Source organism: Chelonoidis abingdonii, chromosome 3, assembly GCF_003597395.2.
Source record: "Chelonoidis abingdonii isolate Lonesome George chromosome 3, CheloAbing_2.0, whole genome shotgun sequence".
In the NCBI taxonomy this organism is placed as follows: Eukaryota; Metazoa; Chordata; order Testudines; family Testudinidae; genus Chelonoidis; species Chelonoidis abingdonii.
This window is the reverse complement of record NC_133771.1, coordinates 141,381,504-141,404,544: the sequence shown is the minus strand read 5'-3', so window position 1 is coordinate 141,404,544 and position 23,041 is coordinate 141,381,504. Positions and strand designations below refer to the sequence as shown.

Genomic DNA, 23,041 nt, shown 5'->3' with positions numbered 1-23,041 from the left:
TTTAATACAGCTAAATGTGTGTGTACACGTACACAGGAACAAAGAATGTAGGCTATACTTACAGTATGGAAGATTCTACCTCGGCAAGCAATGACTCTGAAAAACATTTCAGGGTCATGATGAATAATCAACCATGGTGACTAATCAGCATGCCAGTATGGCCAAAAAAGCCACTGCAATCCTTGAATGCATGAACAGGATAATCTCAAGTAGGAGCAGAAAGGTTATTTTACCTCTGTATTTGGCACTGGATAACTATGTCCATTTCTGGTGCCCACAATTCAAGAAGGATGTTGATGAACTGGGCAGGATTGAGAAAATAGCCATGAGGATAATTAAAGAAAAGCTTGCCTTATAGAGACAGACTCAAGGAGCTTAATCTATTTAGCTTAAAGAGAAGGTCATGATTACAGTCTCTCACAACCATCATGTGGCACAAATATTCAATAACGGGCCACAGGTGTTGGCTTCCACTGGGCTCTGGGGGTGCTCAAACCCCCACCAGCCCCACCTCCCACTCTCACTCTGCCCCTCTAGTGCCTCTTGCACACCACTGAACAGGCGTTCCGCAGCATGGAGGAGGCACGGGGGGAGGGGGAGAAATTGATCAGCGGGGCCTCCAGCGGACGGGAGACGCTGGCAGGAGGAGGGGAGGAGCTGGCTGCTAATGGGTGCTAAGCACCCAGTAATTTTTTTCCCAGGATGCTCCAGACCTGGAGCACCCCCAGAGTCAGCGCCTCTGTAATGGACTCTTCAGTCTAGCAGAGAAAGGTATAACACCATCCAGTGGCTGGAAGTTGAAGCTAAACACGTTCAGACTGGAAATAAGCAGGAAGATTGAAAGTAACCATGGGGACAACTTACATTGGTCATGGTAGGTTCTCCATCACTGACAATTTTTAAATCCAGATTGGATGTTTTTCTAATATACACGCTCTAGGAATTATTACAGGGAAGTTCTATGGCCTGTGTTACACAAAAAATCAGACTAGATCACACAATGATCCCACCTCACCTTGGAAACTATGAACAATCCCAACATTCACTTTTTCATTTATTTTATAGTGCATGCCACATTTTTGGTTCTTGTCATCAGGGTAAGTTAGCTTCCAAATGAGACCAGAAAATATTTGTGTCTAAATTACCTTATTTAAAAAAACCAGCTTTAACCTCCTTTCCCACCACCCCCTAAACAAGCTTTTTGCTTACCATTAGTGCAACTGTAAACTTCATGCCAAATGCACAGCCATGCAATTGGCTGCAGAATCTGTCCCTAGCCACAGAAATGAACGCAGAATCTAAGCTTTCATAATAAAAATGTTACATGCCTGACTTGCCATTCTATAAATGTTTTACACCAGTGTAACTCCTTTGAGTAGGCAATAATATATTTTTGTGAAGAAAACCTTCCAAATGTGAACTGAGTGTAACCAATGCAGTGATGTCTGACTTAGTCTACAAGCAGGCAACTGTGAAAGGTATAAACTCTCTCTCATTCTCCTTAAGTGTTAACTATGATCCTAATGATGGAAATGTAATGTCAGTATTGTTAACTGTTGTACTTCTGATCATTTAAGCAGACAAATTCAGCTAATATGCTTATTCATCACTGCTGAATGCAGTGGTCAATAGAGGGGTGGGAGGCTGAGTGAAAGCTAGTTGCTGTCAAGGGTTGCTCAAGTGTGGAACTAGGAATTCAAGTCCTGCCAAAAAAATATAGTCTCTTCCAATCCAGCTCACAAGGAGAATGAAAGAGAAGATGCATTTTCCAATCCCATGCCAAAAACCTCAGTCTCTTACTGTGACATTTTCCTCAGGAATCCAGAACCATAAGCCACTGTGTTATCTTTCTGCCTCAGCAAGAGTGAAATGTGCTGGAAATTAGACTCTCTCTCCAGTTCCCTGCCACACCAATCAGTACATCTCACCAGCAAACTCCTTGAGATTCTGACAGTCTATATCTTGCCCTTCAGATAACAAGGAGTGAACCCCAATTCCCAAATTCTTCAGACACACCTCTCCGCAGTGTCTAGTCCTTACTGAGCACTCACAGAAATTATTAAGCTTGCTGCCTCCACACAGACAGAGCACACACCAGTCTGTTAGCTGAGGACATACACTTTACTAAATAACAGCACCGAGACGGCTTATAGTAAAACTAAGAATAAGTTTATTAATAAAGAACAGAGACTTACGCGATAATAAAAAACACAGATTTGTTTACAAACAAAAACAGAACATGCTTTCTAATGACTAAAACTTAAATGTTAACAAGTTGCCATCATTGCCTAAGAAGTTTTCTCACTTACATCAAGTTACCAGCATCACTAGCCCTCTAGGCCGGAGGATCCAACTTTCACAGGCTCAGAAGGTGCTGTCCCCTATGTCCGCAAAGTGATGGATAACTAGAATGTCCTTTTCCTTTCCCTTACATTTTCCAAAGTCTACTATCTTTGTCTCTGTCTAAAGAGCCAGGAAGACTTCCTGGGATTGTACTCTGTCCGCTGATGTACTCACTGGTTTCCTGTGCCACTTATTAGGTTGGTGGCTTTGTTAACCTTCTATGTAAATGTACTTTCATTTACCTCTGCCTGTAATCAAGCACGTCAGACAGGTAAATCCACATTCCTTTGTCTACAGCAGACTTGATTTATGCACTGCCTCCAAAACACATTTTAAAAGCATATTTCTGGCACATACACGTAACTCATTATACACACCCTGCACATATATTACGCTATAATATTCCTAACCAGCCCATCACCAGTTTACAAGATACCTTTTGGATATATATTACAACAACGTGTTGGAGGCAGAGAGGGTGTCAGGCCTGATATGAGTTACATTACAGTGGGCCCTCTGCCAGTGGGCATTCGGGGACTCTTAGGGTCACACTTAGCTACCAAAACCTCCACTTTAACCTTTAGCAATTTCTACAATTTGGTTACATCACTACAAAAATCTGAAATATGAAAATCAGGGGGCAGCATGAAACAATGAATTTAATAACTTGAGGAACACAAGAACTTTTGAACAGACTGTATTATTCCTTCTCTGATATAATTCTATAAAAAAAATTTTTTTTTTAAATTTACCTTGAAGCTGCTGCAAAATTTCCAGCCTGCCTCATTCGAGTATTACAAAAATCAGCTCTACATACTTTAGGTCTAGCTTGCTACAGATTATACACAGCCTTGCTTAATATGCATATAGGTGGGGGGAGGGCAAAGAATAGTAAAATACAGCTTTAGGGCACCATCCCACTATGTGCTGTGCCGTCTGACCTCAATCCAACCCTGATCCAACCCTGATCCAGCAAGTGGGGCTTAGATTACATATGTGTGAAGCCCCATTTAAGTGCTCTTGCTGGATCAGGGTTGGAGTGCTCAGCACCCAGTAGGTCAAGTCACAGTATCTATGAAAAATAATATTGTTGCCTCTACCAGCTGAACTAAGGTATCAGCACAAACAACTTTTTCCATCTTCCTCACACACACACACCCACTCTTCCACCCCATTCTGCCCTCCAATTAGTTGTTAATTATTAGATGGGTTAGGTATATACAAGTTCAAGATGAACCTGCTTAAAACTGCTCCCTCATTTGGATGTATTAAGGCAGACTAGTCTGTCTCCTATGACTACATTATTAAAGCTATTGAAGCCTATTTTGTAAGCCGATGCTCCACCTGGCATTTATGGCAAAGATACTGCTCCCAGAAACTCTATCCTACTTTACTGCATTGATTTTTTTTTTTCTAAATTACTGAATATTGTCAGAACACTTAAATGAGCACTCAGAGTTTCCTCCCTTCTCCACATCTTTACTTTTCAACAACCTACACACATTTTTAAATGGTTTTAAACAATTTTGAATAACGGACAATATATCACCACAAACAATTCAGCCAAATTCCAGTGATACTACACTGAAGGATTGTAAGGGTTTGAGAGAGAGTGTCACATGTGGCACACAGTGCTTGTATTATTATTGATTTTAGCAATCTTTAGAAACCTACTCAAGCTGCCAAGGTGCAAATTCAAATAAATTTAACATGCACTAGAACACAACAGAAAAATAAACTATTTTTAAAAAGCTGTCTAGTACAGAAACCGTCATACTTAAATGATTTATTCATTACAGACATTTGATGCCAGGCAACAAAATCCAATAAAGTTGATATTTTAGAACTATCTAATCTTTTGCCTATTTGAGAAAAAGGTTTAGGAGAAAAATATCTTTTTATTTGCTAACTGAGCAAATCTGATTCAGAAATCAGTGAGTCAGAATGAATATAGGATCCCGCAATGCAATTTTTATGCCATCATTTTGCAAGATAGAACTGGTCTTTGAAGACTTCCTGAGACAAAACACAATTCTATCTTTATGCCTAGGGCCTGCCTTCAGACAATTCCAAAAGTTACCAACACAGATGATGCAGAATAAACATACCTCCAAATATAGCACAACTTTAGTATATACGTTGTGTACAAAATGTCCTATATCTAAGACAGTGATACTCAGACTGAGGCTCATGAATTGCAAGTGGTTCTTTAATGCGTCTCCTGTGACTCTTTAAATCACAGTGTTTTACTATCATGTGTTGCAATTATTAACCAGTTTAAGTTATTAACCAATCAGGATGTTTTCACTATGTTGTTAACCAATTGTAGTTGATAAAATAATAATATTAGGTCAGCCATTTTTCTGTGAGAATGAGTGTGTCTTCTGTGAGAGACACAATGAATTCACACAACAGTGGCTCTTTTGGATAATGTTGATCGCTAATTTGGCTCTTGAACCAAAGTCTCAGTATCACTGATCTAGGGAGATGAAATGCATGAGAAATAAGAGCAGAGCAATAAATGAATCCTACAAAGGCAAATAGTGAATCCTACAAGTTTACCACCCACCAAAATTGTCCAGACCTTTATCGTGTGTAGCCGTCAGTAGCCAAATGCAACATGTCACATATAAGGTATGCATACATTTCTAACAACAGAAATCTCCCAGAGATGAATGCATCCTCCTGTCAGACACAGGAGGTGGGGGTGAGAGTACTAGTCCGCAGTAAAATATAAAAAAGATTTTATGCAGTAGCTAAATTTGTAAATATTTCAAAAGAAGAAAAATTTGAGACATGTTAATGTGTTTCCTCATTTCAGAATGGTGGACTTTGCACACTTAAGCTTCTTTTAACGTATGGGGTTTTTTATGTTGTAGATTAAGGTTAAGAATAAATGTTGTTATTCCCTATTGTAAAGATACATCCCTAGTTTCTTCTTTAATCTGTGTTTAATTTAAAGCTCATTAAATCAGTGCTTGATGCTGCAGTTAAAGGAAGCTTTGCAGGATTTATACAAAAAAGTAGACAGGCAATATTCAAGATCCTCCCCCTACCCCTCATTCAATTCACAGTAGCACTTCTGGGGGGAAGCAGCTGTAGCAACAATAAATGCTACTCCATATGGGCCCATTATATAGTATCTAAATTTAACACATGCAGTCCTCATACTTCAAAAAGTTTTTCCATTTTGAAACCGTTCTAGGGTTCAAGGCACATTCCATAAACTTTAATTGAAGAATACCACTGGAACTGGTAATACCTGTCCAAAAAAACCTTAAGTGCGAACACTGTAATTCTTTTCATTAGCATAAAAAAAAAAAAGTGCTATATAATTTCTTTTAGCTATCTTAGAAAACAACTTGGAAGGGAAAAGATCTTTTCAAGGAGCAAACCTAATATGGAAATCAGTGAATCACAAGGAATATGGGGAGAAATATTTTTGAAACACTAAGATAAAAATAATTCTCTAATTATATGCTGTTTCTATTTTCCTATCTCTAAGCAGTTTTTCACATCTGTATAAGTGTATATCCTATCCTGGCCTGCTTCTTTCAATAATTAATAGATTGCATTAATAGATTAAAAAAAAAGTGTACATAAACATCTTCACTTTTCCAGCTTGCCAGCAAACCCAAAAAAATCAGTTATCTGCCCTGCTATAGTGCCTGAAACTAGACTCGCAAGTCAGTATTTAGCCACCTAAATATGAGTTCAGAAACCTAGTTCCAGTAACCCTTTTCTTTTAAAAAAATCTTTGACTTATTTATTGTTTTTAAGTGCAAGGAGAGAGAACCCAGAAAAATAAACATGAAAGGCACAAACCTTAAATCTGCAATGCTATAAGCAAGAAAGAAGAAAAACATAATCAAGGGATCTCTCAGCATATCTAGCAAAATGGCTACCCTACAAACCAACTGGTAGGTTACACACAAAGCAGTCTATATTGTCTTGAGATAACAATTTACTTTGACTGCTTAGAAATCAAACAATTATTAAAATATTTCAGGAGTTATATACAAAGTATCTCCTCCTTCACATACTAGTTTCTACAATCATTCAATTAATACAATTGAAGAGATATTCTGTCCTGATAAATCAGTGAAAAAAATCATTTTCATACAACACAAAAACTAAATTTTGGAGTGACAGAGCATACAGTACTATTAATTTATAGTTCAGTAGCATATACCTGCCCCAGCCATGGACTAGGACCCTTATTGTGCTACGCATGGTACAAAAACATAACAAAAAGATGGGTTTCTGTTCCAAAGAGTTCACAATTTGAAGGTAATACTTTTGAAACATGAAAAGTTCAAAATTTCCAATACTGCAGTATTTAGAAAATATGTTCCTTCTGCCCAATTTTCATTAGTGTGATAAAGAAGGAGGGAGCAGAAAAATATATTTATGTAAAATCTTTTATCCCAAAGGACTTTACAAACAAGATAGACAAAGAAAGCTCTTCATTCTCATTGAAATGCAGCCACTTATGCTATAACATAGCAACTCATCTGATGTTAATGCTACACAACTATTTTTAGAAGCTGAAGTTGGAAATAATTTATATGATTTAATACTATACCAAGGCAATGTTTAGGAAAGAATAAAAGTTATCCAATTGGCATTTGGCCAGAAAATAAATTAATGCCATATTCTTGAGAAAAGTTTAATGGGCTCTTTAATTACCTCAAATGTAGAGAATTTTGATTTTACCTCCCATTTGATTATTCATATGACTGCAGATATGAGAGACAGCAACTCCCCAAATACTGTTCCCTATCACCATGCTGAGGTGGTGGTGAAATGTAATGAGTCAGAAGAAAGATCCACATACTGAATCACCATTACAAATTCCTGCTGCATTCTGGATTTCCTTCAGAGTCTCCTATCAAATAAATAAGACTATGCCCCCCCAGCTTGTAAGATCTTGCTATATCACCTCCTGAGGTAATGTGTATGCTACGGAATGTGACAAAACTGATGAAGTTTGCATACAGGTCTTTGTGGACATTAAAGAACCAAATCAATCATAAGAAGAGTATACAGTTAGTCCTGCCATTCTGTCCATCACAACAGCTCAGTTTCTAGCACAGTGGGCGTGGAGGTCTCTTGGCATTTATGCTCCCAGATTTAGTTTTAGGCTAAGGACATAAGCAAAAAGGTGACTCACAAGTCATTAATTTAAAAGTTGCTAAGTGGTTGAACTTGTTTCAGTTTTCTTCCAATTTCAGTTCACTTGCTTGATGTTCCTGGATTAAGTCCACTTCCAATAGAGTTATTACTTTTGCAACTGTAAAGGAAGTAAGGTTACTGAAACTGAAAAAGGGAACTCCAGAGGAGGCTGTAAATTTCATACCAAGAGTTAATCCCAATGGGATCTCTCCTTAGGATGAGCGATGTCTGTATTAGTCTAACATGCTGAAATATTGTAATATCAGTGACTGTCAAAATTAATTCAGTAAAGCTTGTTATTCCTCTGTGTGTTCTAGGCTTCAAGACCTACCTTCGCTGTTCTTCTCCATGTTCCCCTGAAGGGACAGTCAGGCATTCATCCATGTGACCATGCAATAGCCTCAGAACATCACCTCCTATCAGATATCCTTGAATGAAAGGAAGAAGAGAGAGCCATATATATTTGTCTGAGCTGAACCACAAAAAACACATTCAAACAATGTTTAAGGCTCACTTTCTGGCTGGCCTCAAAACAGTCTGCAGTTGTTCCACATATCCACACCATGGGTGCATATACAGATCTGGGACCTGCAAGCACTCACAAGTGTGTGTGGTACACAGCACATGTGAAATTGAAGACAGCAACTGGAAATAAATCCCTAATGACCACACTTAAGTCTCAGCAAGTGAGAACATCAGGAAATTGGAACCTTTTCTTTCAGCCCCATTTTGCTTGTGCATGTGGTACTAAAAACTGACTGAATGTTATGATAGTCTCACAATGCTTCCTATAATAGGATGAGCTAAGAGGACAGAGATTCAGTCCATTTCCAGTTCAATTCAGTGAGATTTTATTAGCTTGAAAAGCTATACTAGTGTTGCCAAAATGTAATAAATTCAAAGCCTAACCCTGAATTTCTCCTTGCTAGTATGGATTTATATCAGGATCTGCATCTGTACATGATCTGACGGTTTAATTGCCTTGGTTTTACTATAGTACCAAAAAGGAAAATAAAATTGTCATTGGCATCCTAATGGTATAAAATCTTTGTATCAGATATTTTGTCCTTGGATAGAAACAGAGCCACATTATGGAGCCAATCCTGCCTTTATTTTCCCAGGTGCAGTACTAGTGCCTGCTCTTTCATGAGAGAAGGAGCAGGATTTGGGTGCATGCACCTCTGGTGCAGCACAGAGTCCAGCTCTTTGCATGGCCACGCTCCATGATCCTGGAGTAGCCTCCACAGAGCGGTTCTACTGCCACTATGTGACAGAAGTATGTGAATTCTTCGCCTCCTCTTGCATGGATCTTCCCAATGTCCTGCCAAGATCCTCAGCCTAGGCACTGCGGACTCAGTTTGCTCCTTTGCGAACCATTCTTTATATGTATTTGATGCGCTTATATGTTCATAACCCACTTGCTTTTCTCCCAGGTTTTTAATTCAAAGGGCAGCTGAACAGCCAGAGGCAGGTGATGGGAGCATTTTCCTTAACAGGAGGAAAAAAAAAAAAGGGGGGGGTTCTTGTTTTTTTTTAAATGGGGGAAGGGGGAAGGAGAATGTCTCATACTCAAAAACAGTTATTCTACTTTTGTTCAACTATTTGAAAAGGCATTTATCTTTGGGTACAGAATTCAGCCTGAAAAGTCTTCATTCCAAAAAGTTATGAACATGTGAAAATGGGATACTAGAAGAGAAATAGTTACATAATCTTAAAACAAGAAAGGCTGGATAATTTAGCTATATTGCAAAGCAATTACAGGGTACAGAATTTCAAATATAAAATGTTAAAAGTAGCACATGTATGCATATTTGAAATCAAAGCGTGCTCTAAGAAAAAATCCTTTCAACCCTATATGCTCTTGAACAAATTCAGTGCCTTCATTTAGGCTTCAATATTGGAATAGCATTTGGCTTTCTTCTCTTATTTTGAAATATCACAAATTTATTTGGGGAGTTTTCAACAGTGAATTTTTGATTTGTATGTAAAGGATTTTGATATGATAGCTTATTATGATTTCTTCAGAGTCATTACCAGATACATTTTAACTTTGTAATATGGATCCATATTGGGGTTAACACAGATGTGTGTATTCAGACTTGTGCCCATCTTCAAAAGGCAAAATGCTGCCCAAAGCAACTCTTTTTAAACTGCCCCCGTGCAAGTTACTGTACAGTCTTGTTTGACTTGTAGTTAAAGACCCACTTCCACTAATCAACTTATGTTTGCTGATTCCGTAACACAGGTTTGTGAAAAATAATGCAACCAGGTTTTACATAGTAACAAATCAATTTAAGTTTTGGCTACAAATGCCGATTTCACATCATGGACTTATGATCTGTACATTTTTACTTAAATAAAAGCCATTGTTAACTTACTGAAATGTTTCAAAAATCTGACACAAATGTCTTTTTTGTTTCTACAAACTAATATAAAACAAAGGGCTAAAGTTATAACAGTATTTAAAAAAAAAAAAAAAAAAAGAATGGAAAATGTTGACCCAGAACAGGTGTTCTCTGCAATTACGTACACCTAGAACCAATAACTTTGTGGTTTGCGTTCAACGATGTCAAAGTATTTTATAGACATTAATTAAATTAATGTCACCCTGCACTCTGGGATAACAATTATTCATATTTTAATTAGAGATAAAATAAGGCACAGAGACCAAGGTGATTTGTCCAAGGTCATACACAAAATCGGTGCTTTAACTTCAAGATCATCCTTCCTTCACAAAGGACAGACCTAATTACAGTAGTGGTTGCAGGCTTTGCTGTAATAAAGTCTTCACTAACACTAATTGTTCCTGTCATTACCCAGATGATCACCTATGCAAGGGAAAATGCTGTTCCCAAAAATTAAGTCAGTTAGTTAAAAGCCTTATATCTATAAAAGAGGCAAAAAGGAAAAATGGTATTGACTTGAGTTTCAATCAAATGCTCTGATACAAAAATGTAAAACTGGCATCATTTTCATATGATCTTTCAGTGAGTAAGAACACCTCATCTGCTACCACTTTTCAGTCATGCACTGATAATTGCCTAACAATTCACTGTAGCAAACATCATTTTGTTCAAGCTCTGAATGTGTAAAATGGCTCCGTTCCCCTCACAGAACAAGGAAAATGAAGAGAATTGGTGTTAATGACAGTGTTAATCAAATCAGAACAAAACCAACAGCAATACCTGCCAGAAAAATCTGTCAGTAACAAAAATTTAAACTGGTGAGTGTTATTTTATTTAAAAAAAAACCCAATATGCATCCTGCAGTAGATTGGGAAAGAAAGGATGTTTGTGAGTTTGCTAAAATGCCTGTCAGTACAGTATTTATAAAAATAAATCACAAAATTTACTTTCTAAAGAATTACAAATTATGGAGTTTTCTACCATAAAAGATTATTTTGTAAGAAGGATCCCTCTTTCTCCTCCACCTCCACCCACAGATGTACTAATGTGTCATGGTGTTGAAATTCAGGAATCCTTTGCCCAAATTCAACAATTGAATAAAAATTCTTTCTAGACCCTAAATATAACAGACCCATTCTACAGCCTGTCTCATCCTGGCTCTTCCTCATCCATGGTCCATCCCAGTCCCATTCTCCTCACACAAGCAGTCCCATTCTCCTTGCCCAGCAAGTCCTTGGCTCACCCTTCAAGACAGATGCAGGGAATGAACCCAGGCCCTTTGGATTTATAAGCATGAACATCTACTGGCTGAGTTAAAGAACAAGGCCCTTGGCTAGAAGCAGTAGCAAACTGATAATCCTCTAAATGTGGTCTAACAATTAGAGATGGACAAATAGCCTCACTGTTAGTGTGGGCTACACACATATATAGAAATTGTTTGGTAACCTAAATACAGGTATCACTACCAGTTTTCCCTATATGTATTGCAACGTTAAGATTGCTATGGGAGAGTAATTTTAAATTTGGACTGTAAAGTATTCTATCATTTATTTTCAACATTAATGTGACTTTAGGATAAATTCATTTCATTCAAAAATTTACTTCATTTTTTTTCATTCCTTAGAAATAAGTGTGTAGAAAATCATTACTATGCCCTTTGGCACAATTTTTATTCTTTGTTTTTGGAACATATTTTTTACATTCATGTGTGAGATCAAACGTTCATGCAAGAGAAACCCCATTGCTACAATACACGAATCACTGGCAGATTTTTAGGGGGATGTATTTAATTCACAGCCCAGGTGACTCTAATAACTAAAGTCAAGTCAATCTTACCTTGCGCTACTTCACTTCCTGAGCTGATTGGGGCTACACTCCAGAGTGTTTGCTGGAAGGCTGCATCAACATGTAAGCTACCGTTGCCATATGACAGATGCTACACAAAGGAGAGAAATTAGATATTTATTACAGATTTTAAAAATTTCTATCAAATTTTAATTAAATCACATGGAAACATTCATTCAGCATTAACACACAGTAATATTCTCCATTGATTTTCATAGGCCAGGTTTACAGATTCAGTACATTATATCACAGGGACGCATGTACAGTAGCTACAAAAGAAAAATAAATCCTCTGACCCATCCAAAATTGTTATATAATCCAAACCAGATTCATTTAATTGGATCTCTATATATGAAGTCGATTAATATGTATCTAGGTCCTCAGTTCACAACCTACAAGCATCTGTTCCTGTCCTAGAACATTATAGTTTGTATGTAGGGTTAAGAAAGACTCTGAAGTAAATCTATCTGCAGAGAAATACCAAAAGTCAGGGAAGCTACACCCTATAAATGGCAGTTACAAGAGAAGTCCAATGAGAAGAGAATTACAATAACTTAGGCTAGAGGTGTGAGTGCCCCAGGCATAGTCCACATTAGAGAGAAAAGGATAATCCATCTAAACACCACAGAAATGCCAAAGTCTGCCATAAAGTTAGCCCATCTTAACTAAAAGCAAAGAGAAAACATCCCAGGTGGGAAGGACTAGTCTTATCAAAATGGAAATCTGCCCCTGTTTTTTATATGTTTTATATCACTTCCCCTTTGATACTCCCAAAATGATTTTTCAAGATATTCCGAAGTCTCTTGTAATTTTATTTAGCAGTATCCTGGACCATGAATCCATTTGATGACTTTCTGACACCTGAAAATGAAAGGTGGTTTAGCCCTACTCAGCATAGAACATCAATGGAACTTGCACTTGCTATAGTTTACAGGTTGGCTATATTAAAATAAAGATTGTCTATGACTTCTTCCTAAGAGGGAGGCAGAAACTCTGGTGCCAATTCATTGCCTCTTTCACCACTACTAACATCTCCTTTGAGTGTTCAGGCTCAGTGGTTGCCTATTCATTTCAATCTGGGAGAAGATAATGGATTTTCTACATTTGGCACTGGTTTATTCATCCTCCATGCTTCTCAAGGCACTTGGGGGAGGAGATATGCTTCAGGGTTTCCATCTCATGAATTAACTGTATATCTGAACTGCATTCACCATTCCAATCCAATCTATATCTGCTGCACCAATCACCAAGTTTACTCTGCAGAAGTATGATGAAGATACAGGTTCTCCCTGATCCAAGTAAGATACAGGTTATATCAAGCCATTACAGAGGAGAAAATATATATGTGGAGAGGAAGTAGGCAGAAAAGGGAGGAAAATACCCTCTGAAACAATTGAGTGAATAAGAGCATACCTAGTCACTGTTTCCAGGGAGTAGTGGAGGCAGCACTGGACTAAAACCCATAACGAGTCTCTGTTTGCATTAGAAAGGAAGTCATATAAGTGATTATGCAGAACATAAAGGTTCTTGGTGCTTTGGAACAAAAAACAGTTTCTAGCCAACCTTTTTGGTGAGATCCAAAACCAAAAAATTCTTTTAGCACTTCTGCCATTTCCACATTTTCTGTCATTGTTCCCCCTCTCCCCACATTGAGTAACAGGCCTATGCTCTCCTTGGTCTTCCTTTTGTTTCTTACGTATTAGTAGAATATTTTCTTGTTATCCTTTATGTCTCTAGCCAATTTAATATCATTTTGTGCCTTGGCCTTTTTAATTTTGTCCCTACACCCTTTCCCCCCTTTTTTTTTTTTTTTAATGTGTAGTCTGTTTTGCCAATGTATTCTCTGCTATCTTGGAGTGACTGCCTAATACACTTCCTCTTTCTCAGTTTCAGTTCTTCATGTGCCCAATCAGCAACCATCACCTGGCTATCTTTTAAGTCTGTCTTCTTATCTGTTTTTCTAAGTAGTGTGAAGATATATTTTGCTGTCTCAGACATTCTACTATTAAAAGATGCAACTTGCAGTAATCCCTCAAAGCCTGCACTCTACGCTGTCAGAATCAGTTCCATTAATATGTATTTGGGGACTTCTGATATACTGTAAAGAGTACAGGGAAGCTACTGAGAACTGTCTGGTAAATAAGAACTTAGATTTTAATTATTATTTATTTTACCAGATTAACCACTTTTCACATATAGTATCAAAAGTGTATTTTAAATTATTTGATTGTAACAGTGCTTAGATACCAAAGTAATGGGTGCTTTAGAAAATCCTAAACTAAGTTACTTCGATCAGACATGACGAGCAATGGCAGATCCTTGACACCAGTGACTTTAACACAGTACTTCAATTTTTTTTTTTATTATATCTGACATACACTCTGATGGCCGGGAGATAGTCTACAACAGGTAATGACTAAAATAATAGAGTGTCAACTACCAACCTCATAATGGCAGTATGTCATCCCATCTTTCTGTTTCTTGCCTGGTCTCTCTCAGTGCACATCTTACTGCTATGATATTATAAAAGCATTGCAAATCTGCCCACTGACCTCCCAGCTCATTGAGATGGATCAGGTGATACCATTAATGTGAATAGAATTATATCTTCTAGTTACGCTATCTTTTTCCACAGGACACCTGCCTCATTCAGTGCATAGGATGGCTTGTGCTCACTTAATGAGCAGGTACTTTACATTTAATTTTCTCCTCATTGTTCAGTGTGGCCCCACATCTGATATACCGCACACGATTCAAATCCTGCTCTGAATACAGAATTAACAACTTCTTTATGCGCTTTTCTATACTGTTCATCACTGAATCACCTGAATGCTTCACCAACATTAATGAATTTATCTTTCCAATACCCTTGCAAGGAAAAGTGGAATAATTATTTCCATTTTACAGACGGGGAACTGAAGCACAGAGGCTATTATTCTGTATTACCACAGTGCCTAAGAGTCAGAGGTGGATTACTGTTTTGTGGGGCCCTGGGCCAGAGCAAGTGAGGGGGCCCCTCCCCATACCTTCCACCTGCAGTCTTGCCCCCATTCCGCCTCTTCAGCCTGCAGCCTGCCCACAACTGCACACCATTCTGCCCCTTTCCCCCACAGCCCCTCCCCTGTTCAACCCTATTCTGTTCCCCCTCCAAGTGTGGCCCCCATTTGCTTCTTTCTCCTCCCAACCCCACTGCGGCCCAAGACTGGAGAAGCTCTGTCCCACCCTGCCAGGGCCCTGAGACTGCAGCGGGAAGTGAGAGCTCCCCCAGCCCTGAGGCTGCAGCACAGAGACACAGCTCCTCCAATCCCGGGGCCACAGCTGGGGTCTGGGGGTTCAGGAGGTGGGACTTCCCCTGCTGCCCCACTCTTCTGCATGGGACCAGGGTCGGGGCTTCTCCCACTCCACCCACCCGGCGCTGCTGTCAGGAAGTGCAGCATGGCCTTGCCCCACCCTGGCACTAGTCTGCTGGGGGCGGGACACCCAGTTTTATGAGACCCCCGATTGGCCAGGGCTCCTGAGCACAGGCCCTGTGGGCCCATTGGCTAATCTGCCACTACTAGGCGCCCTAGTCATGGACCAGAACCTCACGGTGGTAAGCACTGTACAAACTCATGAATATGGCCTGATTTTTCAGAACACCTAATATTTTATAGCATTTTATTTCAGCACTCAGAATTTTTGCAGATCAGATCAAATGTATCTCAAGTTGGGTAGCAACATATGTTTACTGGCCACCTGTGAAAAATTTCATTTAAGTGACTTGCCCAGTATCACATAGGAAATGTGTGGCAGAGATAGAATCCAGTTCTCCAGGGAAGCATTCAGCTGTCTTAACCATGAAACCTTCTTTTATCTTCTTGCAGTACCCTGCGTCATCTACTACACACCTTTCAGCTTCTCAACAAATGAAACACAGATCCTACAGACAACAGCTTTAACTATCCAACGTGATTCACCCCCTTAGCGCCATCCTTCCAGTGCATTGAATGGATGCAGAGGTCCAGTGGAAACAATAGAATGTGATCATGTAATTAAAGATTATATCATGTTGTAAACACACAAGTGGATCAAATTAAAATTATGTAGGAAATCGTAATTCTGGCATTGCCTAAATTTAGAGAGCTTGACTTTGCAACTTTAATGTTGAATTTAGGATTCCTGAGTTCTATTCCAGGTTCTGAGGAAAACCCACCCTCTTCCACCTAGTCTGACCCTTTCCTGCCCCATGTCTTCCAGGCTGTCCTTGTCCCAGTTTCTCCACCCTCCCTATTTCTCTCCAGGTTCCAGTACTCCATCACCACTATTTCATCCCAGGCCCTCCCCACACCACCCTCCTTGGCTTCTTGTCCCACTCTCCTATACAGCCCCAACCCTTCGTCCCTGTCTCCCCCACTGCCATCCCCTCATCACTCTGCATCCAAGTCTGGATGTTTTCTCCTTGCTACCTGAGAGCCATCAGGGAGACCATGACAGTGGAAGACAGAGAGTCTCCCAGCTTTCAGATCCTGCACCTGACACTGCAGCCCCAGCTCCCACTAGCCAAGTGGAGCAAATGCAAGTGAAGTTCTGCTCAGCCCTTGCAGCTTCAGAATGGAGCATGCTCAGTAGAGATAAATCTTTGGAAAATGTATCAGTCAGACTTTAAGAAGTCTCTACTGAGTATGTGAAAACATTTTCAAGGGCTAATAATTTGGATACATTCGGGCTGATTTTCGCAGAGATGGCAGAAGGAACATCCTTACAGTGAACTAGTTGTAGGAACTTTTACAACAGGGGCAAAACTATATATTTTCCCCCTAACCTCATTCTGAGAAACAGCTGAACCATTTTCACTGAAATAAAAGAAAAAAAACCCATCAGACTGAGGCAGACACCCAGCATGGAAAATTTCAGCCCAAATTCTTTGGCAAACTAAGCAGCAACTGCAAACAGGGTCTTGTAAGAGAGAGCGTCAGGCAATCTTAATTGCTAGCTGCACCCCCTCTAACAAGAAAGGAATCAGACCCTAAAACAGGTGTTAATCAGTCATAGTGTTTAAATCAAAGAAGATTTAACACAATGTTTTATAAATACATGTAAACTCTGCAGCCTATCTAGAATTTCTGAAAAACTCAAATCTCCCCCAGCACAGCAGGTTCTCCAATCATTTGTAGCCTCATTTAACATGATATATATTGGCCTAAAGGAAAATAATCTCTCACAATCACAGTTCTGTTCACTGGTGTTCACTGCAGAATCTTGTGCATTCTGATTTATTGAAATTCTTAAACAAGAGAGGCATATCTCTGCAAGAACCTTCAAGCCATGCCTCTAGTACCACAATTACATCCAGAAAACAATAGCTCCAAATGACTAGCTCATTTTATTTTAAATTCAGCACTCAAGGCATGCACAAACGCTGACACGAGAGAAATGCAGAGTGCACTGTGGAAACAGACAATATATTTCAATCCACACATTTCTGTCACTCAAGAAAAACATACTTAATGTATCTAATGTTTCTGTACTGAAGAACATGCTGGTGTGCAGAGAGCAAAATAGGAAGAAAACAAAAAGCCTGCTGGAGGCTTCCTTACAGCTAAGCCATGTCAGTGCCGATATCTCATCTAGTTGTAGCTGATAATTATGTGCCTTTTAAATTTCTCAGCCTTTCCCAAGTAGCAAAAAAGGCTTCCTTTCTGGTGCAACTTGAGAAGTGTATGTTAAAAATTATATTAAAGCCATTGCTCCACTGGAGGAGAGGAAAGGGTTCAGGGAGCCACCAAACCAGTAGCAGTGTCTGGAAATATTCTGCCTGCAAACAATGCCTCCTAGGGTGCTTCAGGACTCTACATGAAACCAGCAATAGCAACATCATCGAAGCAGGTTCATCAGCTAGTGTAGAAAACGGAGGTTACAGATTTGCTCCAGCTTCTTTGGAGCATGTAGAACCTACAGTGGGGCTAACACCTTTGCACTTTTCTTCTCTTTGCTTAGAGCAAACTGGGGGGCATGCAACCCTGGTGGAGCACAACAAGATTATCAAGGGGCAGGAGGACCTGATAGGGTCACACTGAAGAGCCAGGGTCAGGAGGGGGCTCTCTTTGGCAAGGCTTTATGCAGTCAGTATTAGCTGCTAGGACCAGGCTCCCTACCGGTCTTACTCCCCCCACTGCTGCAGTTACCTTCCTCTGCTGGGGAGGTCGGTGGGGACACAGAGTGGGGAGCTGAAAGCTGCACCCCAGGAGTACTCATCCCCTGGAAGAGAGAGCCCCCTCCGGACCCCAGCCCTTCAGCACAGCCCCATTAACTTCTCCTGCACAGGTGGGGAGCGAGATAGGCAGTTTCAGCTGCCGGAACCCGACTTCTTGCCTAACTGCTGCAGCGAGCAAAAGGCTTCCTCAGCTGCACAGAGTGAGTCCCCCCTTAGAAAGAGGAGGGCATGCATGGGACATGAATCTCTGACGGAGGGCTCAGCAAAAAAATGTTGTGAAACCTCTGGGTGAGAGAACACATGTAGCTGACTCTTGCCTTCCAGGTACCCTTTCTCCCCAGCTCCTCGCACTCCACAGCAGGATCCAGAATATGGCTCTAAATGAGTATTGACCCTTTCAGCCCTGGGACAGAGGGTCATTTTTTATTTCGCAGATAACTACCCTTGCCAGTCAGCGAAGCAATACCAGTAGGTTCCAAATCATGTCTTGAAAGGACCTTCCTCACAAAAGATGTGCCTCTGAGAAAGAATTCAATGGAATAGAAAGGATGTCGTCACAATATTGTTTAGTTCTCCTTACAGAGACTGGGATCGGGCAAAGGGAAAGCCCAATGTGATGTAAAATAACCATGTTATGGCCATTTTTATGCCAGGCAAGGAATCAAAGTTCACATAACTGTACCTACAGCTAGTTAGTGTCATGCTTTGTGTTCTCTTTATGCTGCAGGAGGGAAGAACATTTGATTTTAAGACTATTTTAAAGTAAGCAGTCTTCAGAAAAAGCATAAGGGAGAAAACTAGCATAATGACTTCACAAACAAAAACACTGAACAGCATCCGTCCTGCTAATTTGCCACATATAACTTCATTTCTGACTCAACTTGTTTTGTCCAAGTCAGTGGACATACATGATACTGACAATGGAGGATTCTGTCAAAACAGCATTCAGAAATGATATTTGCTTACAGGAAGGAAGAGAGGAACAGGGAGGGGAAGTAAAACCCTTACAATTGTAGCTGTGTAAAGTTTTTCATAACACAGCTAAAAACTTGACAGGTTTGGATACAAAAATGAAACAGAACCCGGGATCACTAAAAGACCTCTGAAACTTTTGAGCAAACCTGAGTTAAGTATTTTTTGAGGGTTGAGATGGGGGGAACCAGCCCCTTGTATTCTGGGAAAAGAGCCGAAAATTCCAGGTTTTCATCCAAAATTAAGCAAAACCCAAGAAGTTTTAGTACGATTGAACACTTTGCTAAACTCTAGTTCCTTTGCACCCATCTGATGAAGCAAAGCAGTGAGAAAAGTAGTGTAAACAGCCAGCCAGGGACCCATGGGGCCAGAGTAAGTCCTCAGCTGGTGTAGAGCTGGGACTGCTAGTTATACAGTACCCGTTTTCATCCTCCCTCATCTACATATAGGGAGTGTCAGAGGTGGGGAGGGGGTTGTAGCCTGAGTCCACAGGTCCAACTAATCTTGTATCATGATAGTGGCTATTTCCAGGTGCTTTAATAGGCAGCAGGTTTAAAACAAACAAAAGGGAGTATTTTTGACACAACGCACAGCCAACCTGTGGAACTCCTTGCCAGAGGATGTTGTGAAGGCCAAGACTATAACAGGGTTCAAAAAAGAACTAGATAAATTCATGGAGGATAGGTTTATCAATGGTTATTAGCCAGGATGGGCAGCAATGGTGTCCCTAGCCTCTGTTTGCCAGAAGCTGGGAATGGGTGACAGGGGATGGATCACTTGATAATTATCTATTTGGTTCATTCCCCCTGGGGCACCTGGCACTGGCCACTGTCAGACGACAGGATATGGGCTAGATAGACCTTTGGTCTAACCCAGTATGGCAATTCTTATGCTCAGAGGAAGGAGAAAGAATGTCTCAGTAGGCAGATGTGGGATAATCATGATGGTATCAGCCTAATCTCTATCAGTTCAACAGTTTAAACCCTGAAGTATGAGGTTTACTATCCCTTCCAAATTTTCATCATAATTAATTATGATTACATAAAAACACTATCTTAAAAAGGAACACTATTAAGTTTGCAAGGTCAAACACTCAAAAATTAGGAAACCCTAGAATTGGGATTGCCTGTGCAACCTTTATCCAGCACATACAGTCTGTAATTACACAATCATATATTATGTTTTCCATGTAACTCCTGCTTTGTTCAGGATGGATTGTGTTCACTTAATCAACAGCTATTCAATATTTTGTTTTATTCTAATTGTTCAGTGTGTGGCCTCAGGACTTATTTACTGGCTGCTATTCAAACCCTGCTCTGAATACATGGGCAACACTATGTGTTCTTCCCTATCCACATTCCCACAAACGGCTTCAGTCCAAACTGTTAAAGTTTAGCCAAATCATAAGCAAGTAAAAATAGGGTCTCTCAATGGGAAGTGTAGGGCAAGCTTAATATTAAACTGCACTTCCAACCCCACCTATAACAACATTGGTCATTCCCTTGCACTCCAAAAGTCTCTGATTGCATGAAGGCTCTTGTATTCAAGGCACTCTTATGGCAGTGGTCCCCAACACAGTGACAGTGGGCACCATGGTGCTCGCCAGGGCATTTATGTGCATCCGACTAGTGCACCCACCTGACGAGGACAAAGAGCTCGGGGTGCGGGCGCGGTGTTCTCTGTTCCCAGCAGGCATGGGGCCTGCCTAGTGCCCATCAGGGGAGAGAAGCTGCTGCATTGCATCTGCTGGGGACAGAGAACTCTGGGGCTGCAGGTGCTGGTGTTCTTGGTCCCAGGCAGGCGTGGAGCTGCGGCTTATGCCAGAGAGAAGCCGCGGCCCTGCGCCTGCCAGGGACAGAGAACTCCGGGGCTGCAGGCACTGGTGTTCTCTGTCCCCAGCAGGCGTGGGACCTGCCTAGTCCCCAGGGCCGGTGCAGGAAGTTTCATGCCCTAGGAGAAACTTCCACTTTGCGCCACCCCAACACACAGCTAACCCCCGGCTCCCATTGCACCCCCCCCGTGACAGCTAACCATGTCCACCCACCCCTCCCACCAGAGAAGCGCCCCCACACTGCAGTTAACCACACCCACACCCACCTGCCCCTCCCACCAGGGGAGCTAAACCTGCCCGCCGCGACAGCTAACCCAGCCTGCCACACCCTAACCCAGGGAGCGCCCCCCAGCTAACCCTGCCCAGGGAGGCCTCCCCACTCTGCAGCAGCTAACCCCACCTGGGGAGCCCCGCTCCGCAACAGCTAACACCGCCCAGGGAGCCCACCCCAGCTCACCTCCGCTCCTCTGCTGAGCACGCCGGCACTGCTCTAAATCTCCTCCCCTCCCAGGTTTGCGGAGCTGATGCCCCCACTCTAATTCTCCTCCAATCGGTGCCACAAGCCTGGGAGAGGAAGAGACTTAGAGTAGGCGCTGTGTGCTCAGCAGAGGAGGCAGATTGGAGGTGATCTGGGGCGGGGAGAGGTTCCCCTGTGCCCCTCCCTCCCACCCACTCCAGTTCACCTCCACTCCACCTCCTCGTCTGAGGGGGCTTTTAGGCGCCCTCAACCACTAGGCGCCCTAGGTGGACGTCTAGTTCACTTAATGGTTACACCAGCCCTGCTAGTGCCCAGCAGGCGAGAGAAGCCGGGGCCCCATGCCTGCTGGGGACAGAGTACTCTGGGGCTGCAGGCACCGGCTTCTCTCTGGAGTCATATATTATATTATTTAATGTACAAATACAAAATAAGCCTTGAAAAATTGTTGGCGCCCGCCACGCTCTTCTGAAAACATGAATGTGCTACTGGCCACAAAAAGGTTGGGGACCACTGTCTTATGGCATAAATAAAGATTTAGAGTGAGTGCCTTTCCTATTTCCCTGTTCCTTTGTCCTGGGAGAGATTAAAGAGGCTAGGACTTTTCAGCTTGGAAAAGAGTCTAAGGGGGGATATGATAGATATGATGCACTGTTTTAGAAAATCTTCTTCCAATTCAAGATACATAATCTTTTTAAAGGAATCTCTCCCTGCCCCCAATCACTCAACAATGCTGAAACAATTTCAGGAAGAAACATCCATTTCTAATGATATCAGAGTATTAGTTTCCTGTACTTTAAGTCATTGTCATCTTGGATGTGAAAGAGAAGCAAACCTCAAGCCCTCTTAGATTTGCATAATACAGTTGCAGACCAGCATTATAATCAGTACAGTAACTATATGTCTCTTATGATGTAGAAATTATTACACTGTATTGAACATCTCTGCACTGAAATAACTGCAGTTTTCAAGTTTTTAAATTAATTTTCTAACATGTTACTCAGCCTGAGCATCACTGACCTCATTGCTACTAATTCTCATTTTATCTTCATCATTCCTCTGTATCAGAGGGGTAGCCGTGTTAGTCTGGATCTGTAAAAGCGGCAAAGAATCTGTGGCACCTTATAGACTAACAGACGTTTTGGAGCATGAGCTTTCGTGGGTGAATACCCACTTCATCAGATGCATGTAGTGGAAATTTCCAGGGGCAAGTATATATATGCAAGCAAGCTAGAGATAAAGAGGTTAGTTCAATCAGGGAGGATGAGGCCCTGTTCTAGAAGTTGAGGTGTGAAAACCAAAGGAGGAGAAACTGGTTTGTGCGGTATCAACCACGAAGCTCATTGCTCCAAATGTCTGTTAATCTTAAGGTGCCACAGGATTTTTGCGTATCTCTCTGGTATTTCAATTTTCATATCTATGAATTGCCTTCTGGGAGATGTTTAAAAAGACTGAATTTCACTTTATCTCAGATCCGTATATAACCATGACATACACAGAAATGTTACTGAATGTTCAACGCTGGCATATTCGAAAGCAATCCCAGTGGTTGAGCTTTCGCTATCAACCAATAAGCAGTGATTGGCCACAATCAGTTGCGCAGCAGTTTTTAAAAAATTACGTTAGATCGTGGCATATGCTGGCAATATTTGACGTGTTCACAGAACTCGGTTGCCCCAACAGAGGAACCAACTGGTTATGAGGGTCGCAACCTAATGGACCACAACTATTTATAAGCAGAACATCATCTTGATTCTTGACTGGCATTGGGCAGAGCTACTACTCCGTCCTGGAAAGGAGTG

At 41.0% G+C, this 23,041-nt stretch overlaps 1 protein-coding gene across 3 annotated transcripts in view; it reads right to left on the bottom strand.

Moving 5' to 3' along the window:
- The window catches only part of RYR2 (ryanodine receptor 2), a 749,362-nt gene that overhangs the window by 457,235 nt on the left and 269,086 nt on the right, over nt 1-23,041 (bottom strand). For all 3 annotated transcript variants that reach the window (XM_075064183.1, XM_075064184.1, XM_075064185.1), the window contains exons 9-10: nt 11,760-11,859; nt 7,850-7,946 (exon numbers count right to left, since the gene is read on the bottom strand). In XM_075064183.1, coding sequence (XP_074920284.1) covers nt 7,850-7,946; nt 11,760-11,859 — 197 coding nt within the window. The remainder of the gene's footprint in view (nt 1-7,849; nt 7,947-11,759; nt 11,860-23,041) is intronic.